Source organism: Exophiala xenobiotica (assembly GCF_000835505.1).
Source record: "Exophiala xenobiotica strain CBS 118157 unplaced genomic scaffold supercont1.5, whole genome shotgun sequence".
In the NCBI taxonomy this organism is placed as follows: domain Eukaryota; kingdom Fungi; phylum Ascomycota; class Eurotiomycetes; order Chaetothyriales; family Herpotrichiellaceae; genus Exophiala; species Exophiala xenobiotica.
The window spans coordinates 2,964,626-2,982,760 of NW_013562490.1; the positions used below are offsets into that span (position 1 = coordinate 2,964,626).

The 18,135-nt window shown below is 52.4% G+C and overlaps 6 protein-coding genes across 7 annotated transcripts; 4 read left to right on the top strand and 2 right to left on the bottom strand.

The window, feature by feature from the left end:
* Positions 1-856: 856 nt before the first annotated feature.
* PV05_08889 (uncharacterized protein) lies at positions 857-2,609 on the top strand. The gene is made up of 3 exons (XM_013458431.1): positions 857-1,322; positions 1,374-1,526; positions 1,580-2,609. Exons 1-3 carry the CDS (start codon positions 985-987, stop codon positions 1,650-1,652), a joined length of 564 nt encoding a protein of 187 aa, XP_013313885.1. The 5' UTR covers positions 857-984; the 3' UTR covers positions 1,653-2,609.
* A 1,035-nt stretch (positions 2,610-3,644) lies between these two features.
* PV05_08890 (uncharacterized protein) lies at positions 3,645-4,990 on the bottom strand. Its single transcript, XM_013458432.1, has 2 exons — positions 4,827-4,990; positions 3,645-4,519 (listed from the first exon to the last, which is right to left on the bottom strand). The coding sequence occupies exons 1-2, from the start codon at positions 4,924-4,926 to the stop codon at positions 4,197-4,199; spliced, it is 423 nt and encodes a 140-aa protein (XP_013313886.1). The 5' UTR covers positions 4,927-4,990; the 3' UTR covers positions 3,645-4,196.
* Positions 4,991-7,933: 2,943 nt separating this feature from the next.
* Positions 7,934-10,615, top strand: PV05_08891 (uncharacterized protein; the record flags this gene model as incomplete). Its single annotated transcript, XM_013458433.1, has 1 exon — positions 7,934-10,615. The coding sequence occupies one exon, from the start codon at positions 7,934-7,936 to the stop codon at positions 10,613-10,615; it is 2,682 nt and encodes an 893-aa protein (XP_013313887.1).
* Positions 10,616-10,892: 277 nt separating this feature from the next.
* Positions 10,893-15,800, top strand: PV05_08892. 2 transcript variants are annotated; one of them, XM_013458434.1, is made up of 4 exons: positions 10,893-11,194; positions 11,272-11,444; positions 11,530-15,226; positions 15,282-15,800. In XM_013458434.1, the coding sequence occupies exons 1-3, from the start codon at positions 11,136-11,138 to the stop codon at positions 13,161-13,163; spliced, it is 1,866 nt and encodes a 621-aa protein (XP_013313888.1). In that variant the 5' UTR covers positions 10,893-11,135; the 3' UTR covers positions 13,164-15,226; positions 15,282-15,800. The 2 variants fall into 2 exon arrangements, with proteins under 2 accessions (XP_013313888.1, XP_013313889.1); XM_013458435.1 differs by having other exon boundaries at positions 11,530-15,800.
* PV05_08893 (uncharacterized protein) lies at positions 13,280-14,602 on the bottom strand (the record flags this gene model as incomplete). Its single annotated transcript, XM_013458436.1, has 1 exon — positions 13,280-14,602. The coding sequence occupies one exon, from the start codon at positions 14,600-14,602 to the stop codon at positions 13,280-13,282; it is 1,323 nt and encodes a 440-aa protein (XP_013313890.1).
* A 130-nt stretch (positions 15,801-15,930) lies between the features above and the next one.
* Positions 15,931-18,001, top strand: PV05_08894 (uncharacterized protein; the record flags this gene model as incomplete). Its single annotated transcript, XM_013458437.1, has 5 exons — positions 15,931-16,192; positions 16,296-16,423; positions 16,483-16,643; positions 16,703-16,949; positions 17,032-18,001. 5 exons carry the CDS (start codon positions 15,931-15,933, stop codon positions 17,932-17,934), a joined length of 1,701 nt encoding a protein of 566 aa, XP_013313891.1. The 3' UTR covers positions 17,935-18,001.
* Between the last annotated feature and the right edge of the window lie 134 nt (positions 18,002-18,135).

Consider the following 18,135-nt stretch of genomic DNA (forward strand, 5'->3'; position numbering starts at 1 on the left):
ACGCCATGCTCAGCGACCTGCTGCATGCTGATGCCCACGCTTGACCCTTTCCTGACCTCGCTCCTTGCTGCTTCAGCCCTCCGATCCTCCTTTCAACCTACACGTCTCCCGAGCATCATTCCGCGCGCCGAGCACAAAAAATTAAGGGTTGACCACGGCTTGCTGGACGCAATCACAAATACCCAGCTCACAGCGGTCACGATAACTGTGGATTGGCCTGCGCAATTTCCATCCGTATCCCTTCCATCCTTCATCTGGCCTTCGTATCCTGCGGCGAGACCTCTATCACGTCGCAATGGGCCTCCACCAAATCACCGCCTCCCGAATTGCCCCCCTGTTCACCTTCCTCTCAACTTACTCCGTCCTCGTTCCCTCAGCAGCCACTCCCGTCCGCCGCTTGGTTTCTAGATCCCGCGACTAAGCACCAACAGACATGGCAAAATGGCTCATCGGTCCAATGATCAACCTCTGCTTCCCGTTTCCTTCCTGACAAGGACCCAGTTGAGACTATCATCCCACCATGCGTGCTGCTACTGCCGCTTGCTGATGGTGGGTTACTCTCCGCTCTTTGATCCTTGTCATCTCTGATTTCTTCCTCGACCTGCCGGGCGGAAGGTCACGGACAGTGCCGACCCAGCCTGGCAATCTTCTTCACATTTGTCCTATGGTTTTCCTTCTCTTGCTTCAGGAGCGGGGTTGGTGGCCCTCCATGACACCACGGTCCTTGTCGACTTGCAATCACATTGGCTCCTCTGATGGAGGTGTGAGCTGGCAATCCGACCCCCTGTGAGGTTGAGCCCGCCCGGATTTGCCTATAAAAAGCAGCTCTTTTGTCCTGGAGGCCCTCATTCCTCCTTCTTCCTTTCTTATCACTCATCCCAGAGACTCGAAGACTTCTCAGCCCACACTCCAACCCTCTTCACATACTTTGACTTGTGCCTTGCCCTACCTTTAGCTCTCCAATCCATCTTACTGCCTACCAACATGGCTACCCATGTGTCTCGTCACCCTACCAGCTATGCCACTCCCCACAAAACCCTCCCCATCACCATGCCGCCCAAGACTCCCACTTACAGCACTCCTTTCTCAAGGGCTATGTCCCCTCCTGAAATGTCTGACACCAGCACCTCTTATGCTGGGAGTCGCACATCTGCGGGCTCCTACTCTGCAAGATCGAGCTACGCTCCTAGCCATAGCGGCAGTGATTATGATTCCTATGCCTCGCATCCCGGCGTCGATGTCATGGACGTGCTGAGCGAAAAAATGAACACTGCCTTTGACCCCATTCGCATGGACCGTTCACTTGTGAACCAAGCGCAAACGTGAGTTGATCAAGTGCCTGGCGATGACATTCGGCGTTAACAGCCCAACAGGTCTGGCGAGCTCAACGCCAAACAGCGAGAATTGCAGGAATTGCAAGCCCTCGCTAAAAGGCGGCTGAAGAGCGCCAGGGTCAACTTTGCGGAAGGAGTGGAAACCGCACGCGAAGTGCGACGAGATATCGAATACTCCTCAAAGAAGATGGCGTAAGTCATTCCGAAAGCCTTCCACCCGTGCTCGCTGACATTTATGGTGCTAGATCCATGAAATCCAAGGCTGAAAAGAAACACCCTGAAGCATATGCAAAAGCCAGCCGCAGCCGACATGTTTAAGGCTGCAAGATTCAACAATCTTTACGAAGCAACGAGTTTCTTTGTTCTACTGTCTGGACGAATTTCTTATCTCTTGATCTTCTCCCACTTGACTCCTTGCTGGGGGTGGTCTCGCTTGGGCGACCATGTTTCCAACCATATCCCAAGCAGCACAGCAATTTTTGAGCGACGTTGAACAGCAGCAAATCGGAATCCACCATGAACATCGAACATCCATTCGTTAGGACCGCCAGATGCAGCCTTGGCGGCATTCCGCCAGTGTCGTTGACGTGGCAGTTGGTTTAAGTTCCGCTCCACCCCACGAATCTGGCCAAGTCGATCGCTGCTTTTGCCCCGCAGCTTGCAGGCAGATGGCGTGCATGACGCCAGTCCCATTTTGCCCCAGAAAATGACACGGTCAAATAGCACTGCAGGGATCGCCCTTCGCAGGTGGCGGAGAGGGCGACCGGCGTGGGTGCCACACGAAGGCCCATGCAGGTACGCTTGCCATTTTCACTCGTTTGGTACGACCTTCTCTATGGTTTGATTGGGTGCCTTCCCTGCTGGTCCTTTTCTCCTCGGTTTTGGCACGCTCTACCGGTCACCAGACCTTGCAATCTGCAGGTGATGAAGCCCCAAAAGCTGCAGATGGTGTGGAGCTCTTGGTGTGCTGGCTAGGCCAAATTTGGCTTTGGACTGGGGTTCTGAAGCTCTGAAGATGAGCAGGAGCATGGCTGTTTTGAGCCTGAAGCCATGCTTCCAGGGTCCTAGGAATGGTGGGAGGATGTCCTGCTCCGGATTCCGTGGTGGCTCGAGACGACCGGATTTCACCTCTTGTATTCGTATTGCGCAGGTAAATTTCCTTGTTACAATCAAAACTCCATCTGAACCTTGGCCGGGCCCGGCACTGGACTCTAGCGATGAGGAGATTAGCGGGTGTTATTCCACCCTGGACTGAAACCTCCCATAGGGGTTGTGATCTGGCCTTCAGGCCCGAACAAAGTAACGCTTCAGGGCTGTCCAGGAGCATCGCTTCGCTGCATTAGGGGCTTCGGGCCTTGGAGCCGGCGTAGATCAAGCCTTGCTCAACAAGATATCTAGACCCTAAGACTGCCAGGATTGGTGGCATGCCTATGTTCCGAGGCTCCCTGGGGGATCGCCTGAAGCCCCTTTATGGAATGGGACCTTTCAAGGCGCCATATCGCGCCCATCTAGGCATTGATATCTGAGACTCCTGGGTAGCTAACTGTGTGCTTGTTGGCTTGATGTCATGCTACGGTAATAATAGTGCACGGTTCATATTATAGTAAGGAGGATATCTTGTAACGTAGTAGGCATGTAAAGCATACCATAGTGATGCCTCATGTGTACCCGGATGGCGCGAGCCTGGCCGAGAGGTTACACGCCTCCAATGATTTCCCAGCGGTATCATTTCACTCGGGCCCAGTCCTGAAGTCATTCCTTTTCATCCTCGTTTCCTGCGTGTTCTGTTCTGGCGCCCAGACGGCTACTCCAAAGTCCTGGGGCTATCTGGCACGTCCCTTCTTTCCTATGTACGTTGTGTGGGTATCCTCCATGGTTCAATTCTCGTTCATGAATAGACTCTGCTGTCTGCTGAGTCTGAGACTGTGTGGTGATCTTCACCACTCGGACTCATATGCGATCCATGGAATCTCATTGAGGGTGTGACCTGGGTTGCCGGGTCATGTTGGGACCTTTTGTTCGTGGCTGGGATGTCGGTGCTGTACTTGAGACCTGTCACTTCCGGCGTTGGTCGATGGGCATGAATCGTTGGAAATAGTACGAACCGAATTCATGCCGGAGTTGGTGTGAAGAAATAGGAATGCGTAGAGGGGTTGGAGGGCTAGAGTCACTGGATGCTCGGAAATCGTACTGCATTTCATGTGTCAAGCCCAAATGTAGTGGCAAATGACAATCAAAGGGTGACGGATGGCGAGGCGAAGGGAGGGAGACGGACGTGGAAAGACAGCGTCAAAATGAATATTGCCCCAAGAAGGCCTTCCGACATAGAGGGACTGGGAAAGTGCTGCAATTTGCCTAGAAAGAATACCAAAGGTGTGGACAATCGGAGGCTGAGGTCGAATGCCTCGTCTTTGACATCATTGCTTGGACGGTTCAACCAATGTCAAGCTTGACGAGTCCTGTCCCCCAATTTTCTCGTCAAGAAGAAGATCATTGCGGTGCCTCCAGCGAATTTCTTGAGCAAGAGTCCTCCTATGACGGTTGCATTGCCCATGATAAGGAGGAAGTTGCCCTCAAAGCGGTCGCCATGACCTGCCTCGGTCAGACAGGAGGACCTATGTTTGACGTCCACAAGGCGTATGATCCGATCCAACGTCTTATGTGACCACGTTGGACGTGTTGGGGTCCCGATACCTCGCTCCGGCAGTGCTCAAAGTCCATCCGACGTGCATGGAGGTTGTCCCAATAATGTTGAGCGCAGCATGGCCTGAGCCCCTGCTTGAGGCAGAAGATTCCACGCAATGAAAGGGGTTTTGCGTGCACATGGCGGCAAACTGGGTTGGTGTTGCAGACGTCGTCCAGTCACGACTTCGCTTTGCCCATGCTGTATCCATCTTTGTCCCGGTGTCTCGCCCAGGGATCGTCGGAGACGAAGCCGGGTTTGAAGTAAACCGTGTCACCGTTCGCGTTGATTTTACCACGTGCCCATTCGTCAAGGTCCGATCTGGTGTAGTATGTGTTGCTGATTGGAGATGTGAACGCGTAGATGGGCGTTTGGTCTAAGTCGATATGCGGTTGAGTTGCAGTGGATGAGGCTTGATTGGTTGCGAGACTCCTGTCGGAAGACGCTGGCTTGATTGACGAGTTTCCTGCTTGGTTTGCCGCTATTGCTGGCACTGAAGTATCTGGAGCGAGGTCAGAAATGGTTTGGGATAGCGGACAGAGTTGGGTCCAGCATAGAAGGAAAGGGAAGGGTGTTCAGTGTGAAAGAAAGAGTGGCATTTGAAGGGCTACATATCGGCCATGCTGGCCCGAAACAGGTCGAATGAAAGGGAAACCGAGAACCAATATCTCTGAGATTTACTCTCCCTCGGTCCACTTTAGGCCAGGTACATCATTTATCTGGTACAGCGCCGACTATGGCTCTAGGTATTCACTGTTGAAAGAGAGGAGGGGACGTGCAAAGGCGAAAAGAAACAAAAATTCACTGACCAGATTGATTCTTTGGCCGGCGAGCTGAAAAGGAGTCGAATCCCATCATTTCTCGCATGGCGGCATCGGCACCATCATCAACGTCTTGGTCTTGGGACATTGTGAACGACTCTACCAAGCTTGAGCTCAGTCGAATTGGAAGAGGTCAACAGCGAAGAGAAGATATGTTGGCAGGTGATGGAGCGTGAGAAGTGAAGTCGAAGCAAGGCGATGAATATGGACGGAATGACACGTCTGACAAAAACTTCTCCCTCCAAATTGGTGCAACAAAGGCGCATTTGATTTTTCATCATGTCCTCGACGTACGCCGGGTCCGACAGAGCAATATCGCCTTTCATTGCAGATAATCCTCTCAACATGTAGCCTCTCAGCATCTAGAAGTTTGGAATCGACGACGGATATCTCTAAGAACGTGACCAATGCTCGAGCTCGGGCAATTTTTGACAGATGCTGCAACTACCGTACGCTTGCTCATGGACCATCTTCCTGAAAGCTGTCCGTTTCACTCAACCACCATGCTGTCCATGTCCATACATTCGAAGCCCAGTATGGATCTACCCGTCCTGTTCCAGGGAAAGCGAGAACGTCCGACGTTATGCCCTCGTTGTCCTCCCAGAAGGTGAATAATCCTTGACTCGGGCCCCAACTCCCAATGGTATAGTTGTAAGTCCGGAAGGGTCCTGGTCCTAATGGCGCCGGCGCCTGTATAGATCAGTATGCGTTCATCCCATTCAAGCCGAAACGGTTGTTCAAGGAGGGTATCTTGAAAGATTCATGATACGAACATTGCGACATTCGACATCACCGAGCAAGGAAAATGGACGACGTACATTCCAGAAGAGACTTTGACCCGCCTCATGAGTCGTAGGGACAGGAACGTCGATACATGGTGGTACCCAGCCACTGAAGCATTGTTAGTATCGGGCCTCATCATACAAACGGACCGCAAGGAGCAATCACAAATTTTGACAGACGTGGACGGAATATCCGGACTCAGTGCCTGTAGCATTGGATGAGTCCACGAATTTGTTAGAAGTCAAAGGAGCCGATGCAGTGGTGGACCACAAGAGCCCAAGGAATGAGCTGGAGACCTGAAGGAGCGACTTCATTTGGAATTGTTGTTGAATGCAATAGTTCCAAATTGCGACAGTACAACGAAGAGCAGTACGCAGAACTGGGCAAACGAAGTCTTTCAACACTCGCCCAACAGGAGAGATGTTCGGCATGGCATAGAAGACCAGCAAGTTCTACTTTGTTATGTCGTTCAAGGCCGTTGATTGTGCGACCATGAGCAGGGATTCTGTCACACATCAAGTGGCGGGTGCCGAGAGCACAAACCATATCTCCCGTTTCTCGCAGACTCGCCACCAGTTGCGGAGTTGTGCAAAAGCCATGTGCTCACGAAGAATGCCACGGGAGCAGAGAAGTGTAGACGTGATGGGCCATCAAGCAGGCATATAGAGATGAATGCAGTCCACGCAGTCATCCAGATCAAACAGGCTCAACGCTACCGGGAACTTACATCGGTCAAAACGTATATGCAGTACAATAAGGGGCCAGATCGCGGGAGTGAAACGGCAAGCGTCTTGACCGCTCGTATGTTATGGCGCGCGAATGTGAGCGGCAGTTGCTGTTTTCAGTAGGTGATGATGTCCCGCAAGAGAAGCGAAGAGACAGAGATGGCTTACGCCTACAGATCCGAGAATCTCGGTTAAATCAATTTCCTGCAGGGGCAATGTCTTGCAAGTACGCAGTACAGTACATCGCAGAGTTCACGCCGCGACTCGGGTTCAAAGGCGATCTGACACCTTGCAGCCGGTCGTATCCAAGCCGCCACTGGCCGATCAGGTCGCCCCTGCATCTACTCTGTAATCCGTAGACGGGCCAAATGAACAATAACAATAGGAGAACTTTTTGTGTGGTTTGGACTAGGTAGCCATTTTTTTTCCTTTTGCGAGATGCAGCTCCACAGGTCTGTACGGGCAACCGGCATTTAAAGGCTAGTGAGGCCTCCCCGAACCGTTATGAGGTAGATGGCTGAAGGGTTGTGATAAGGCTGTTTCTCGACCAGTCAGATGTGCAGGCGAGAGAAATAACAAAGATTGGGTTGTTGGATTTTTCGACAAATAATGCTGTTGCCCACAAATCCGAGCTGGTGTCCTCGGTGTCTCTACTCGTATCACTCTCGTGTACGGAGACTTGTCACCTAATCAGCGTCTCACTTCTCGACAAACTGCCGCTACTGCCGCCCATCGAGCCATCCTCGTTAGGCTTCACAGGCCGGGATTTCGCCCAATAGTGAAATCGCACAACTCCAACGGCTGCTGGGATACTCATGTCTTCTCTTTCGTTTTGCCAGTCTCGAATTGCAAGTCCATCAAGCCCCAAGCACTTGGTACTCGTGCCAACGCGAGATCCTGGTTGGAAAGATCAGCATGTCAGCCTTCTCATGCAGTCTCGTTTCACATGGCTTGCCCTGCAGCTCTCAGTGGTCTCACCTCGACAATAATGCCACCAGGACAAGGTAGGGACACGAGAACTGGCTTGGAAAGTGACAGACAGGTCGTTGCAGCCACATTGTGATCCCCCAAGATTCACCATCACCAGGGGTTGAGCAGTGATCAGTCCAAACCATATTATTTGTCCTGTTGGCCTCGTTGGTCGAGATAAGAGCATCTCCATTATATTCTGTTATCTGGTTCATTCCTGCCATCCCCCCACTCCGGAGAACGCCATCACTCTCACTTCACTTGTCATATCCCTAGTCCCCTGAGACCTTTCCTGATCCCGTCGCTTACAGTAAGACCTCTCATCTCGCGTCTAGGCCAGGCGAGCACCATCTCGATCAGGGTCGATAAAAACACCCGCAGTTCCCGTTGCTCTCTGCTCGTTGCAATTGAGCCCGACTGATGCCACATATGGGTTGGATTGACATGACTCGACCTTCTCCGTAGCAGGCATGAGTCCTTCCCGTGTTCCACGTGGCTGTGTCGTGGATTCGCTAGCTCCACCTACTACTACTCACCGTTGATTGATGGGACTTTTGTTGTCAGCCTACATCCCATCGTTCGTCCTTGACGAAAGCACTGGTCTGGAGCCGATCGACTATGTCACCAGCCTCCCAGGCATACTGGACAGACGAATGCGTGAACGGCACGGTCACGTCGGCGTATGTCCATTCACATTTGCGTCCGGATGAACAGGAACTACTACAACGTCCCCTGTATTTCGGCGCGGGCTTGACGGATGATACCTATCTCGACTGGATCTTGACCCGAGCCAAACGCTTCTTCCTGATACTGGTCGCCGCGCGAGTGCCCGATCAGATCTTTGGGATTGTCGACGACTCTTACGACGACGACGACTTACCTATTGCTGAACATGCTGTACCTGACCTTCGCTTGTCGTACGAACGTAATCGCTCTCTTGACCGGCGTTTCTACAAAACACAATTCCGCTTTCTGAGTCGTGTTGTCGGCGAAGGCGAACATATCAGATATGCTGACGAGGAGACGGTACCTGTCATTCTTCCCAGCTTGAAGACTGTTGTTGGTTATCTCGGACAAGAGGGCACTGATAGAGTCCGGCTACCCGGCAAGACCTCAGAGGTATACCTTCGCCGCCGCATTGCCTTGGACCAAAAGTCTACTGAAGCGGACCTCCTGAACGAGATCGCCACCAGCAGGAGACTACGCCATGAACATATTGTCTCAGTTTTCGCCTCTTACACGCACCAAGGCTCTTGCAATGTACTATCTCTTCCTGGCCCAGAGTGGAACCTCAAGGCCTTCCTCTCCGACACACCAAAATCTTTCTCGAATCTTTCCAAGACGCATCGTCGCCACTCGTTCATCAATTGGCCTCACTGTCTCGCCAATGCCGTGAATTGGCTCCACAGCAACGGGCAATACCACGGAGCTATAAGACCATCCAACATCCATATTACAGAGTCCTTCCATATTTGCCTTGGTGCCTTGGAGGGTGACGGTATACTCTGCTACAGAGTTCGCTCGCAGGATATTGAGGCATATCAGTATGGTCCACCCGAGAGATACAAAAGGGCTGTGACTGTCCGCAGCACCGGGTCAGCTGCGATATCACTTCCATCAGGGGGACGCACTGGCCGACGAATTGGCCGAAAGGACAAGGAGAATTCTTCGGATGGCAGGAACAGTGTAAGGAGATCAAGTTCAGTGGCTCCGACTTATTCTTTTCAACCTACCTCCAGAGGCGACTATGCACGACTGCGCTTGAGCGCTACCACAAAGTCGGACTCACGGCCGACGGTCCGAGGGCGTAGTATGCGTGCACCGCAGACACCCACAGACAACAACTCGATTTCCACGCAAGATACACCACGTCCAGAGAGGATGGCTGCAACCCCCAAACGGGCACCTTCAATTCAATCTTCCACATCATCTAATGGCAACAAACTCGCTTCGATCTTTAATGGTCCCATGTTTGTCGCCGCACCAGAGGCTCGCAGTGCCGTGGTCCAGACATGGCAATCTATGGAGGATGACATGTTCGCTTCTGACATGTTTTCGCTCGGTGCTGTGATGGTGGATATTGTCACCGTTCTCTGTAAGCGCACTTCCAGCGCCTTTTCTCGGCACCGTGCCTCCAAGAACCGAATGGCTGGTCGTGGTGGAGGTTTAGCGGATGCTAGCTTTCATGCCAACCTTGGTCAAGTCTTCGCATGGGCGCAGTCCTTGCAGAACGATGCAGAGAAAAAGGCGAAGAAGGATGAAAGCAAGGCTTACCATGCAGTTGGGCCAATCGTACAGCTTGCACTACAATGCCTGGCAAGAGATCCTGCTGCTAGATTATCAAGCGAAACTCTGGAAGAGAAGCTAGCCGAGCACATCCGTCGCTCTGCAAGTATTTCTCATCTTCATTGCACAGGCAGAGTCCTTAAGGAAGGCAATGAGCGAAGCTCCAGCGTTGCGACTTCGCAGAACCTATCTGGTCGTGAGACGCGCAGTGACAGTAGATCTACAGAGCGATTTCGCCAGGCCTCGAACAATCTGCGCATCTTGACAAGGGAACAACGACAGCAGCAGCAGGTCCCGACATCGCAAGAAATTGCACGAAACCCTCTCAGTCTTCAACCACCTTTCATCCATATTCCGAAGAGTACAGCCACCACTCCGGTAACCACGTCTGCAAGTTCTCTTGCATCCTTTAATTTCGATGGGTTGTCGGACACAATAGTGGCCGATAGCCCACGCTCGCGCGAACAGTCATTGAGGCGCAAATCCAGCCGTCGAAACGAATCAAAGCCCTCGCAACATGACCGGTGGTCCGCCGAGCAAGATGGGCCGAAGAAGTCGTCTTACACGTGGCACCAGAATGATAGTCAGGTAGACCCACGACTGTCCTTTGGCGAATCCGTCGACACGGGAGCATTCACGTACCTTAACTACAGCACCAGTGCTTCATCGGATGAAGGAACCAAGTACTTCTCGCTGCGGTCACCATCGGGTCCTCCTACAAAAGCGCCTCCCAATCGATCTTTACCGCCTGTCCCACCGATCCCGCCGGAGACCATGCCTGTCAAGACCGTGAGATGTCCTAAATCTGTTCGCGAGGACGTCGACAAGCGAAAGACACCGCCTGGTATGGTTAGAGGGAGATATCCCTTGCGAAAAGAAAGCCTGCCCACTATGGTGGATGATGAAGATGACGACTATCACGACATAATGCGGCATGCGAGGGGCTTAGGGCTTTCTCAAATCGACACTCGCAGCCGGTCAAGGCATAATCCTGAGAGGGTTGGCGCATGGTAAAGATGTGTTTCCGCATCTAGCCCATGCAAGACTCAAGTTCGGGGTGCTCATGTTTGATCAGGCGGATCGAGGGTAGCCAATTTCATGTACCATTAGTCCCGTAGATGAGTAGCAATGAAGCGACCCAGAATACCTTCTCCTCAAGCTGCTTAAGATACTGAGACATGGTTGGGAATGTCCACCACTCAATGGTGTCCGAAGATTTCCCGACGAGCCGATGGTGGATTCGAGATGCGGCTTCGACTTTGGCTTTATCTTCGCTTCCAATTATTCACTCCTTCTACATCCACCGTTTTGGATTTTATCCGTTGAACAACACTTTATAAGAAAGCCGAAGATCTCGAATCATCCCAGACTAATCAGTGACTCTGCCCAACACAGCTGCGAACAATTTCAAGCAGTCTCGACCGTGAAAATTTCTTATCTTGCTGCACCGCGGAAGCAGCCCTTGTTCTCGAGCTACCTCCACATGCCCAGAATCTGAGAATGACTGCCTTTCCAGAATGTGAAATCATGAATCATGCCTCCAGGGAAGAAGCGAATACGCGAGATTAAGACCAAGACAAAGACTTTCTCCGGGTACGACCTCACCCGCATCCATTCCCGCCTCCTTTCCCTCTACCATCTCCAGGACTAACAAACGATGTCTGCGGCAGGTGTTGGACCTGTCGAGGAAGGAAGGTCAAGTGCGATGCTACTCGCCCTCAATGTGCTCGATGCTTGAAAGCCGGCTTGCATTGCGAAGGCTACGAGTTGCGATTGTACTGGATAACCGATGACGACACCGTTGCACCTTCGGCGATCAAACGCCAGGCCATGACATTGGAAGGCACGTCTAAACATATCCGAGGCGTTGTGATCCTCGGGCACCCCCTTCTACTTCTACGTGTCGAATGATGCTGACCCGAGTTTAGGATTGAAGACGTGGTCGTTCACACTGGATGAGGTGGATCAACAGATTGCAGGTATCGACGCCTGCGAGGACAATCACTCGAATCTTGCCTACATTTCCAGGGGCCCATTCAGCGTCTTTCCAACACTAAATAATCCCGAAGCAGAACCACGTCCCAGGAGATCAGGAGCTAGCGACATGGACTTCGACAGTATCATGAGTAGCGCCCAACTGCTGGAGGCCAACGCAGGACCAATACCCTTGAGCGCTGTATACCCACCTGGAAACCCGGGAATGCAGCCTTCCACATCATCTGTAAGAGGGGAAAGCCCTTCCTCCTGGTTTGAGCTGAACCCAGAACTCTTTCAAGATCCTGTCATCCATCAGCTTATGGACAACTACGTCGGGGTCTGTGCTAAAGTTCTTCCACCTCTGCCGCATCCGGAGAACCCATATGCCACGATCTACGTCCCCAAGGCGATGGCTGGCGCCTCAAATGTCTTGTTTGGCCTGAACTGTGCAGCGTCCGAAGTACCGTCCAGCAACATTGCTATCTTCTATGCCGTCTTGGCCACTTCTGCCTTCCATTTACGCTCGACCAATGCTGAAAGTGGCCTGAGATTTGATGTCCTTGCAAGAGGATTCCGTGCCAAAGCATTCGAGTCCCTGCAGAAGGCATTGCAAGAACCGCTGGAAAGCATCGGAGATGAAGCCGTGCTAGACCTGTCCACCCAGTCGACTACGCACCTTGAGGCCATCATGTCGGCAATGCTCACTTTGGTCACCATGGACATTATGGAGGGTTCCATGTCGGAGTACTGGATACATCTCGAGGGAATGGATCGCCTTTCGACTCAGCTACAGAGAGAGGAGCATGCGTCGCCAAAAATGGCTCGTTTGACAACCATTTCTACCTTTCTTTCAACATTGGCCAGCACCACTTCACTGGAATTGGCCCCGATTCCTTGGACAGGCGAATACTATGACACTCCTGAATTGCATTACAGCACGACCGGCACAGGCTATGGGCTGGAATATGCTTATGGCATTACCCCGACTCTGGCCAACATCATGCAACAAATCCATACCCTTTCTCGCCATATCTCCTATTACACTGCTACATCCGACCCATTTCCCCCGACATTGATTTCAGCTTGCAGAAAGCTCTCGGATACTCTTTCGTCCTGGTCGATCGACTCAGAAGCCATTGCTGAACTCTTCCTGAGCTCGGGCACAGACTTCGCTCACCAACTGGGCAAACATCATATCCTCGCTTTTGCGCACGGTCTCCGCGTCTACTACCACATACGAATTCTTCCTTGCAGATCGTCCGAAATGCGGGAGCACATCGACCGCGTGGCGAGGCATCTTGTTGAGATTGAAGAGATCAAGTCACGGGCTGGCTACGACCACAACATCTCCGCGACAATCACCTGGCCTGGCTTCATTGCTTCGTGCGAGGCAGAACGAGGTTATTGCCGGGAGGTGTGGTACCAGTGGTGGCATGGGATGCTGCAGTACGGCATCGGAAACATTGCAGAGTTATGGAAAGTCGTTCAACAGGCTTGGGCAATAAGGGATAATGAAGGTCTCAAGGAAATCCCTGCCTGGGTGCCGGTCCTTCGGCGAAGTTGTCAGCGAATATTAGCTGTGTGAAGAGCAGTACATCTTATTCTGGAATGGCCGTCGTTACTCGAATATCGATCTCCTCAACGATCGAAACCCTTAGTGTGGATGTACTTGTTGTGGCTTACACTGGCTTGTTGCCAAATCTAAGTTTCAGCCATCATACTCTCCAGCACTGAACCCAGACGCCTAATACCTTCGACGATTGTATCTTCATCTTCCTCCCAAGCGAAGCAGATGCGCAGGCTATGGGAGACGGCCTTCTTTTCGTTTCTGGACACTTCAAAGATCTCGCCTTTTGCAACACTCACGTGCTCCTCTCGCGCCACTGTCGCAACAAACTTAGACGCGTCAAGCTCCTGTGGCAGATGGACATACAGAAAGTATCCGCCCTTGATCGCTGGCTGTTCCTTCTGGTCCTCCTGTTCTGACTGGAACTCGGGATCCTCCGCATCGAGGACGGCTCCGTGCGGGACGAGGTACTCATTCACAGCTTTGACGGCAGAGATAGCTCGACCTCGGTACGATGGAAGAAGCACGTCCTCCAAGTGTGCTTGAAGGCTGCCAGAAGTGAGTGCTTCAGCAATGATCGCCGCGGTAAATTGACTAGGAGATCCCCCGCTGCTCAGAGATCCACACCGCGATAGACCTCTCGCGAATTGAGCTGTCGACTCTGTCCATCCTGTACGCAAACCAGGACCGAGCAATTTCGAGAACGTGCCGTTGCTGACGACATGACCGAAGTGCGAAGCCACTCCTCCATCAAACGCGTGGTCGATATCCACGAGGCGAGGCATGACGGCCTTCCCGGGGAACGATGGGTTCCAGTGGAGCATGTCGTACACATCGTCTGTGATGATCAAAGCATCGTGTACTCGAGCAAGGTCGACGAGTTGTTGGCGGCGGCGCAGGGACATGACTTTGCCGGAAGGATTTGCGAAAGTCGGCACGCAGTAAATGATGTACCGATACAATTTCTGCCCTCCAAGTGGTCGTTTTGTACGAGGTCCCTTAGGTGGTCCTTCCATCTCGGCAACAGCCAATAGCGCTCTCAAGCGGCCGATGTCAAGCCCCTCCTCGTCCTCCGGTACGCCCTTCAATCGTCCAACGAAACCATTGTCTTCGAAGATGCGCGCTGCAAGGAAATATGTTGGAGTCACCATGATGACATTCTTCGTGTACCCGGGATCTGTGTACACTTGAAGGATGTTTGCGAGGCCTGCGCTTGCGCCAGCGGTGACGGTCAGACGTGACGGTTTTGTCCATGGAGAAGAATAGAATTGGGTCAGATACGTTGTAAGAGCTTCCTTCAGAGAAGTCTCACCGGATGCTGGACCATAGAGGAGGGCCTCAGTGGCTCGGTCAGCGTCTGCGAGGAACTCTCGTGATGCCTCTTGGAGGACCGAGACGGGAAGAAGGCTCTGCGCGGGCCAGCCACGGAAAAGATCGATGAACTGAGACGAGGACATATTGAGCGAGTGTCGAGATCGGATTACCCAGGAAGGTCAGATTGTGTGCCTCGAGCGAAGGAATGTTGGATCATGTCGAGGTCATGAAATTTGACTGCGAGACTAAGGTAAAAGGCATTGTTGTGTTGGCAGTGAAAGGCATTGTTGATTTTGGCAGTGAAAGCAAAGCCGTGAAGAACTTGCCTTTGTTTCCTTTCACTGAACTCGAGGAAGTGTACCGCCATAGGCGCCGTGCACCGCATGCACCGACAAAGAACTTCCCGACAAAGCAAGCGCGGTTGCTGATGGGACAAGCCGTGAACGTCTATCGGACTCCATACTGGAACGACGGGGATAGTTGGTGCGGCCGATGAGGGTTTTGTGGATGGAAATGGACAGGAGACTGTGAGGCCCTCTGGGAACTCGCAGGCAGGCTCGAGCAAGGATCAACCAGCCGCCTCCTTTCCAGTTCCGCCAAAGAGATGAAAACGAAGTGGTGTGGACGGTGTTGTCGACACATATAGTCTGATCTCGAACGGCGCGGACGGCGCATCCTTTCTGAGGAACGAACAGACCTGAGGCATAATCTGCCATCAAATGGAGCCACTGTCGTCGTCAGGAAGACGGACGGCTCATGAGTCGAATGTAATTTGATCACCGCCTGGGACTCGAAAGGAGTGCTGACTTTATCAATTACTAGTATCTCAACGACGGCCTTGCGACTCGGTCTGTGAGAAGCCTGGCCTCCAGGGTGCTTCGCTGACTGCTTCCCTTTCTCCCGGTGGGGCGTTGATCCTGACGCCCCTTGTTTATGCCTAGCCGGACCATATGCTGTGCCAAGATCTGGGCAAAGAGATAGCATCAAGCATGAATTGCCAATGGACGACCTAGACTGACTCGCCTGGTTGCGCGTTGACGGCCTTGTTATCTTCTCCGGTGTGACGACTATACCATTCAATTGGAAACTTGTTTAATGTACGGCTCCCAGAGTGGCCGGGTTGAGTGTTATCTATGCCTATGGTGGGCCTGGAATCCTTGGCCGCGATCATTGACCTGCCATAGAGCTGATATGGTCGTTTCCCGGTAAGGAACATGGGCTACTTGTACATGCTCTGACATCGCTGTGAGCTCCCGTGGCAGTATAGACTTCCATTTCCTTATCTTGAGTCTTGCTTGCCCTATTGCACTTTGCATAGCCGACACCGTGCGAGATATATATATCCCTCGAACCATCCCAGCACGACAACGTCCGACATGGTTATTTATGGCTTGCTCAGTCTCCTATTCATCCCAACCTAGACTTCATACTCTCACTCCCCGCTTGCTCCTCAACTGAGGACGTCGACACCATGAGCGACGATCGTGATATCAAGATGGCCGAAATTGGGGGTGACCCCGTTGCCGAAACCGGTTCACAAGAGCAAGGGGACATATACGAGAGACACCTTTCCAGCGCCGAGAATGAGGAATACGGACGGATCAAAAGAGGTCTCACTCCCCGCCATGTCCAGGTTATGGCAATAGGCGGGAGTATCGGGACAGGCCTCTTTGTAGGTATCGGTGGCAGTCTGTCCAGGGCTGGACCGTTGAGTCTGCTCCTTGGCTATCTTTGTAAGTCACTTTTCTCTCCCGTCCTCCGTTATGCATTTGGGCTCTATGACAAGAAGACCCTCAGGTGCTCGTGTTGATACTGATACTGACGTTGGCCAATTAGTCTGGGGTCTTCTGTTCGTTTGGCCATGCTATCTGTGTGTTGCCGAGATGGTCGCCTGGCTACCTGTTCGGGGCAACATCTTTGAACTGGCGGCCAGATACGTCGACCCTGCGCTAGGCTTTGGCATGGTAAGAAAGAGGCCCGGCACACGGTTTCATCACATTGCGGGGGACTGACGTATGACAAGGGTTGGACATACTACTTCGGAGGCCAGATGCTTGTTTGCACCGAGTATGCGGCTGTAGCCACGGTCATGCAATACTGGACACCAACAGACCAGGTCAACCCAGCTGTCTGGGTGGCGATGTGTATGGTGGTTTGCTTCTTGTTGAACATCGTCGCTGTCAGGTGAGCTTCAACCGCAATGTAAGGGATGGATCGGCCCACAGAGACTGACCAAAAAACAGATGGTACGGTGAATCCGAATTCTTCATGGCCTCGACCAAAATTCTGCTGTTGATCGGATTGTGTTTGCTCACTTTTATTACCATGGTCGGGGGAAATCCAACTGGGGAGGCATACGGGTTTCGCTACTGGAAGCGTGGACTCGCCATGCATCCGTACTATACGACCGGCACGACCGGACGATTTCTGGGCTGGTGGTCTGTTGTCAGATACGCCGCCTTTACAGTGGCAGGACCGGACTTGATATCAGTAAGTGCTACCTGCTGGACCTTTGGGATACTTACCGGGTTTACCGACAAAGCTTTCTTCAGTGCTGACAACACACAAACAGTTGGCCGCGGGAGAGATCCAAAACCCTCGACGGACCATCCCTCGGGTCGCTCGTCTCGTCTTCTATCGACTCGTGGGCTTTTATGTGCTTGGAGTCTTCTGTGTCGGAATTCTCTGCTCTTCTCGCGACACCCGTCTGTTGGGCGCCATTGAGAGCGGTGCAGCAGGTGCAGCGGCATCGCCCTGGGTCATTGGCATTGAAAACCTAGGCATCCACGGTCTTCCGGGCTTCATCAATTTCCTCATCCTTCTGTCCGGCTGGTCCTGCGGTAACGCTTACCTCTACTCCAGCAGCCGTACCTTATACTCCCTTGCCCGGGACGGTCAGGCGCCAAAGATCTTCATGAAATGCACCAAAAGTGGTGTTCCGATCTACGCGGTCTCGATGGTCAGTCTGATCAGTTGCATCACCTTCTTGGTCGCTTCGGACTCGTCCGTCACGGTATTCTATTGGTTCGTCTCGCTGACGACTTGTGCCTTGATCCTCACGTACACCGGCATGCTGTGGACGTTCCTCGGCTGGTTCCGGGCACTCAAGGCGCAGGGTGTTGACCGCAACAATCTGCCGTACAAATCACCCTTTGCTCCGTACTCGGCTTACTTCGCGCTTGTCATTGGCTGGTTGACGATGATCTTCATCGGGTTTGACACCTTTGTGCCATTCAGCACCGAGGGCTTCGTCACATCCTACTTTGGGCTGGCATTCGGTCTCGTCTGTTTCTTCGCCTGGAAGATCTTCAAGCGGACGAAGCTCGTGGATCCGAAGACGTGTGACATATACAGTGGCAAAGCCGAGATCGATGCCGATTGTCGAATCTGGGAAGATGGTGGGATTGTGGAAAATGAGAAGAGAAGGCTCGCTAAGATGAACACTTTCAAAAGAACGTGGGCGAGGATGTGGTAGATGTCACAACTTGGAGCGGCGGCGATGCTTGGAACGAGCGAGTGCAGGAGTCTCAAGGCGTGACGTGACGTACTCAGTGTGAGGCTTGTCGAGTTTGTTATGTTTCGAGAGAAAGTCGACGATGCAACTTGATGATAGTCGAGAAAAGTTGTGTTAACTGATGATGACCTGAAGCTCATTGTGCGGGAGAATTCAATCAAG

Coding starts and splice junctions, on each gene's coding strand:
- PV05_08889 (XM_013458431.1), top strand. CDS start 985: ATGGCTACCCATGTGTCTCGTCACCCTACCAGCTATGCCACTCCCCAC. Junction 1,323..1,373: donor CTTGTGAACCAAGCGCAAAC/GTGAGTTGATCA, acceptor ACAGCCCAACAG/GTCTGGCGAGCTCAACGCCA. Junction 1,527..1,579: donor TACTCCTCAAAGAAGATGGC/GTAAGTCATTCC, acceptor TTATGGTGCTAG/ATCCATGAAATCCAAGGCTG.
- PV05_08890 (XM_013458432.1), bottom strand. CDS start 4,926: ATGTCCCAAGACCAAGACGTTGATGATGGTGCCGATGCCGCCATGCGA. Junction 4,520..4,826: donor CCGGCCAAAGAATCAATCTG/GTCAGTGAATTT, acceptor ACCTCGCTCCAG/ATACTTCAGTGCCAGCAATA.
- PV05_08892 (XM_013458435.1), top strand. CDS start 11,136: ATGCCTCCAGGGAAGAAGCGAATACGCGAGATTAAGACCAAGACAAAG. Junction 11,195..11,271: donor AAGACAAAGACTTTCTCCGG/GTACGACCTCAC, acceptor TGTCTGCGGCAG/GTGTTGGACCTGTCGAGGAA. Junction 11,445..11,529: donor CCAGGCCATGACATTGGAAG/GCACGTCTAAAC, acceptor ACCCGAGTTTAG/GATTGAAGACGTGGTCGTTC.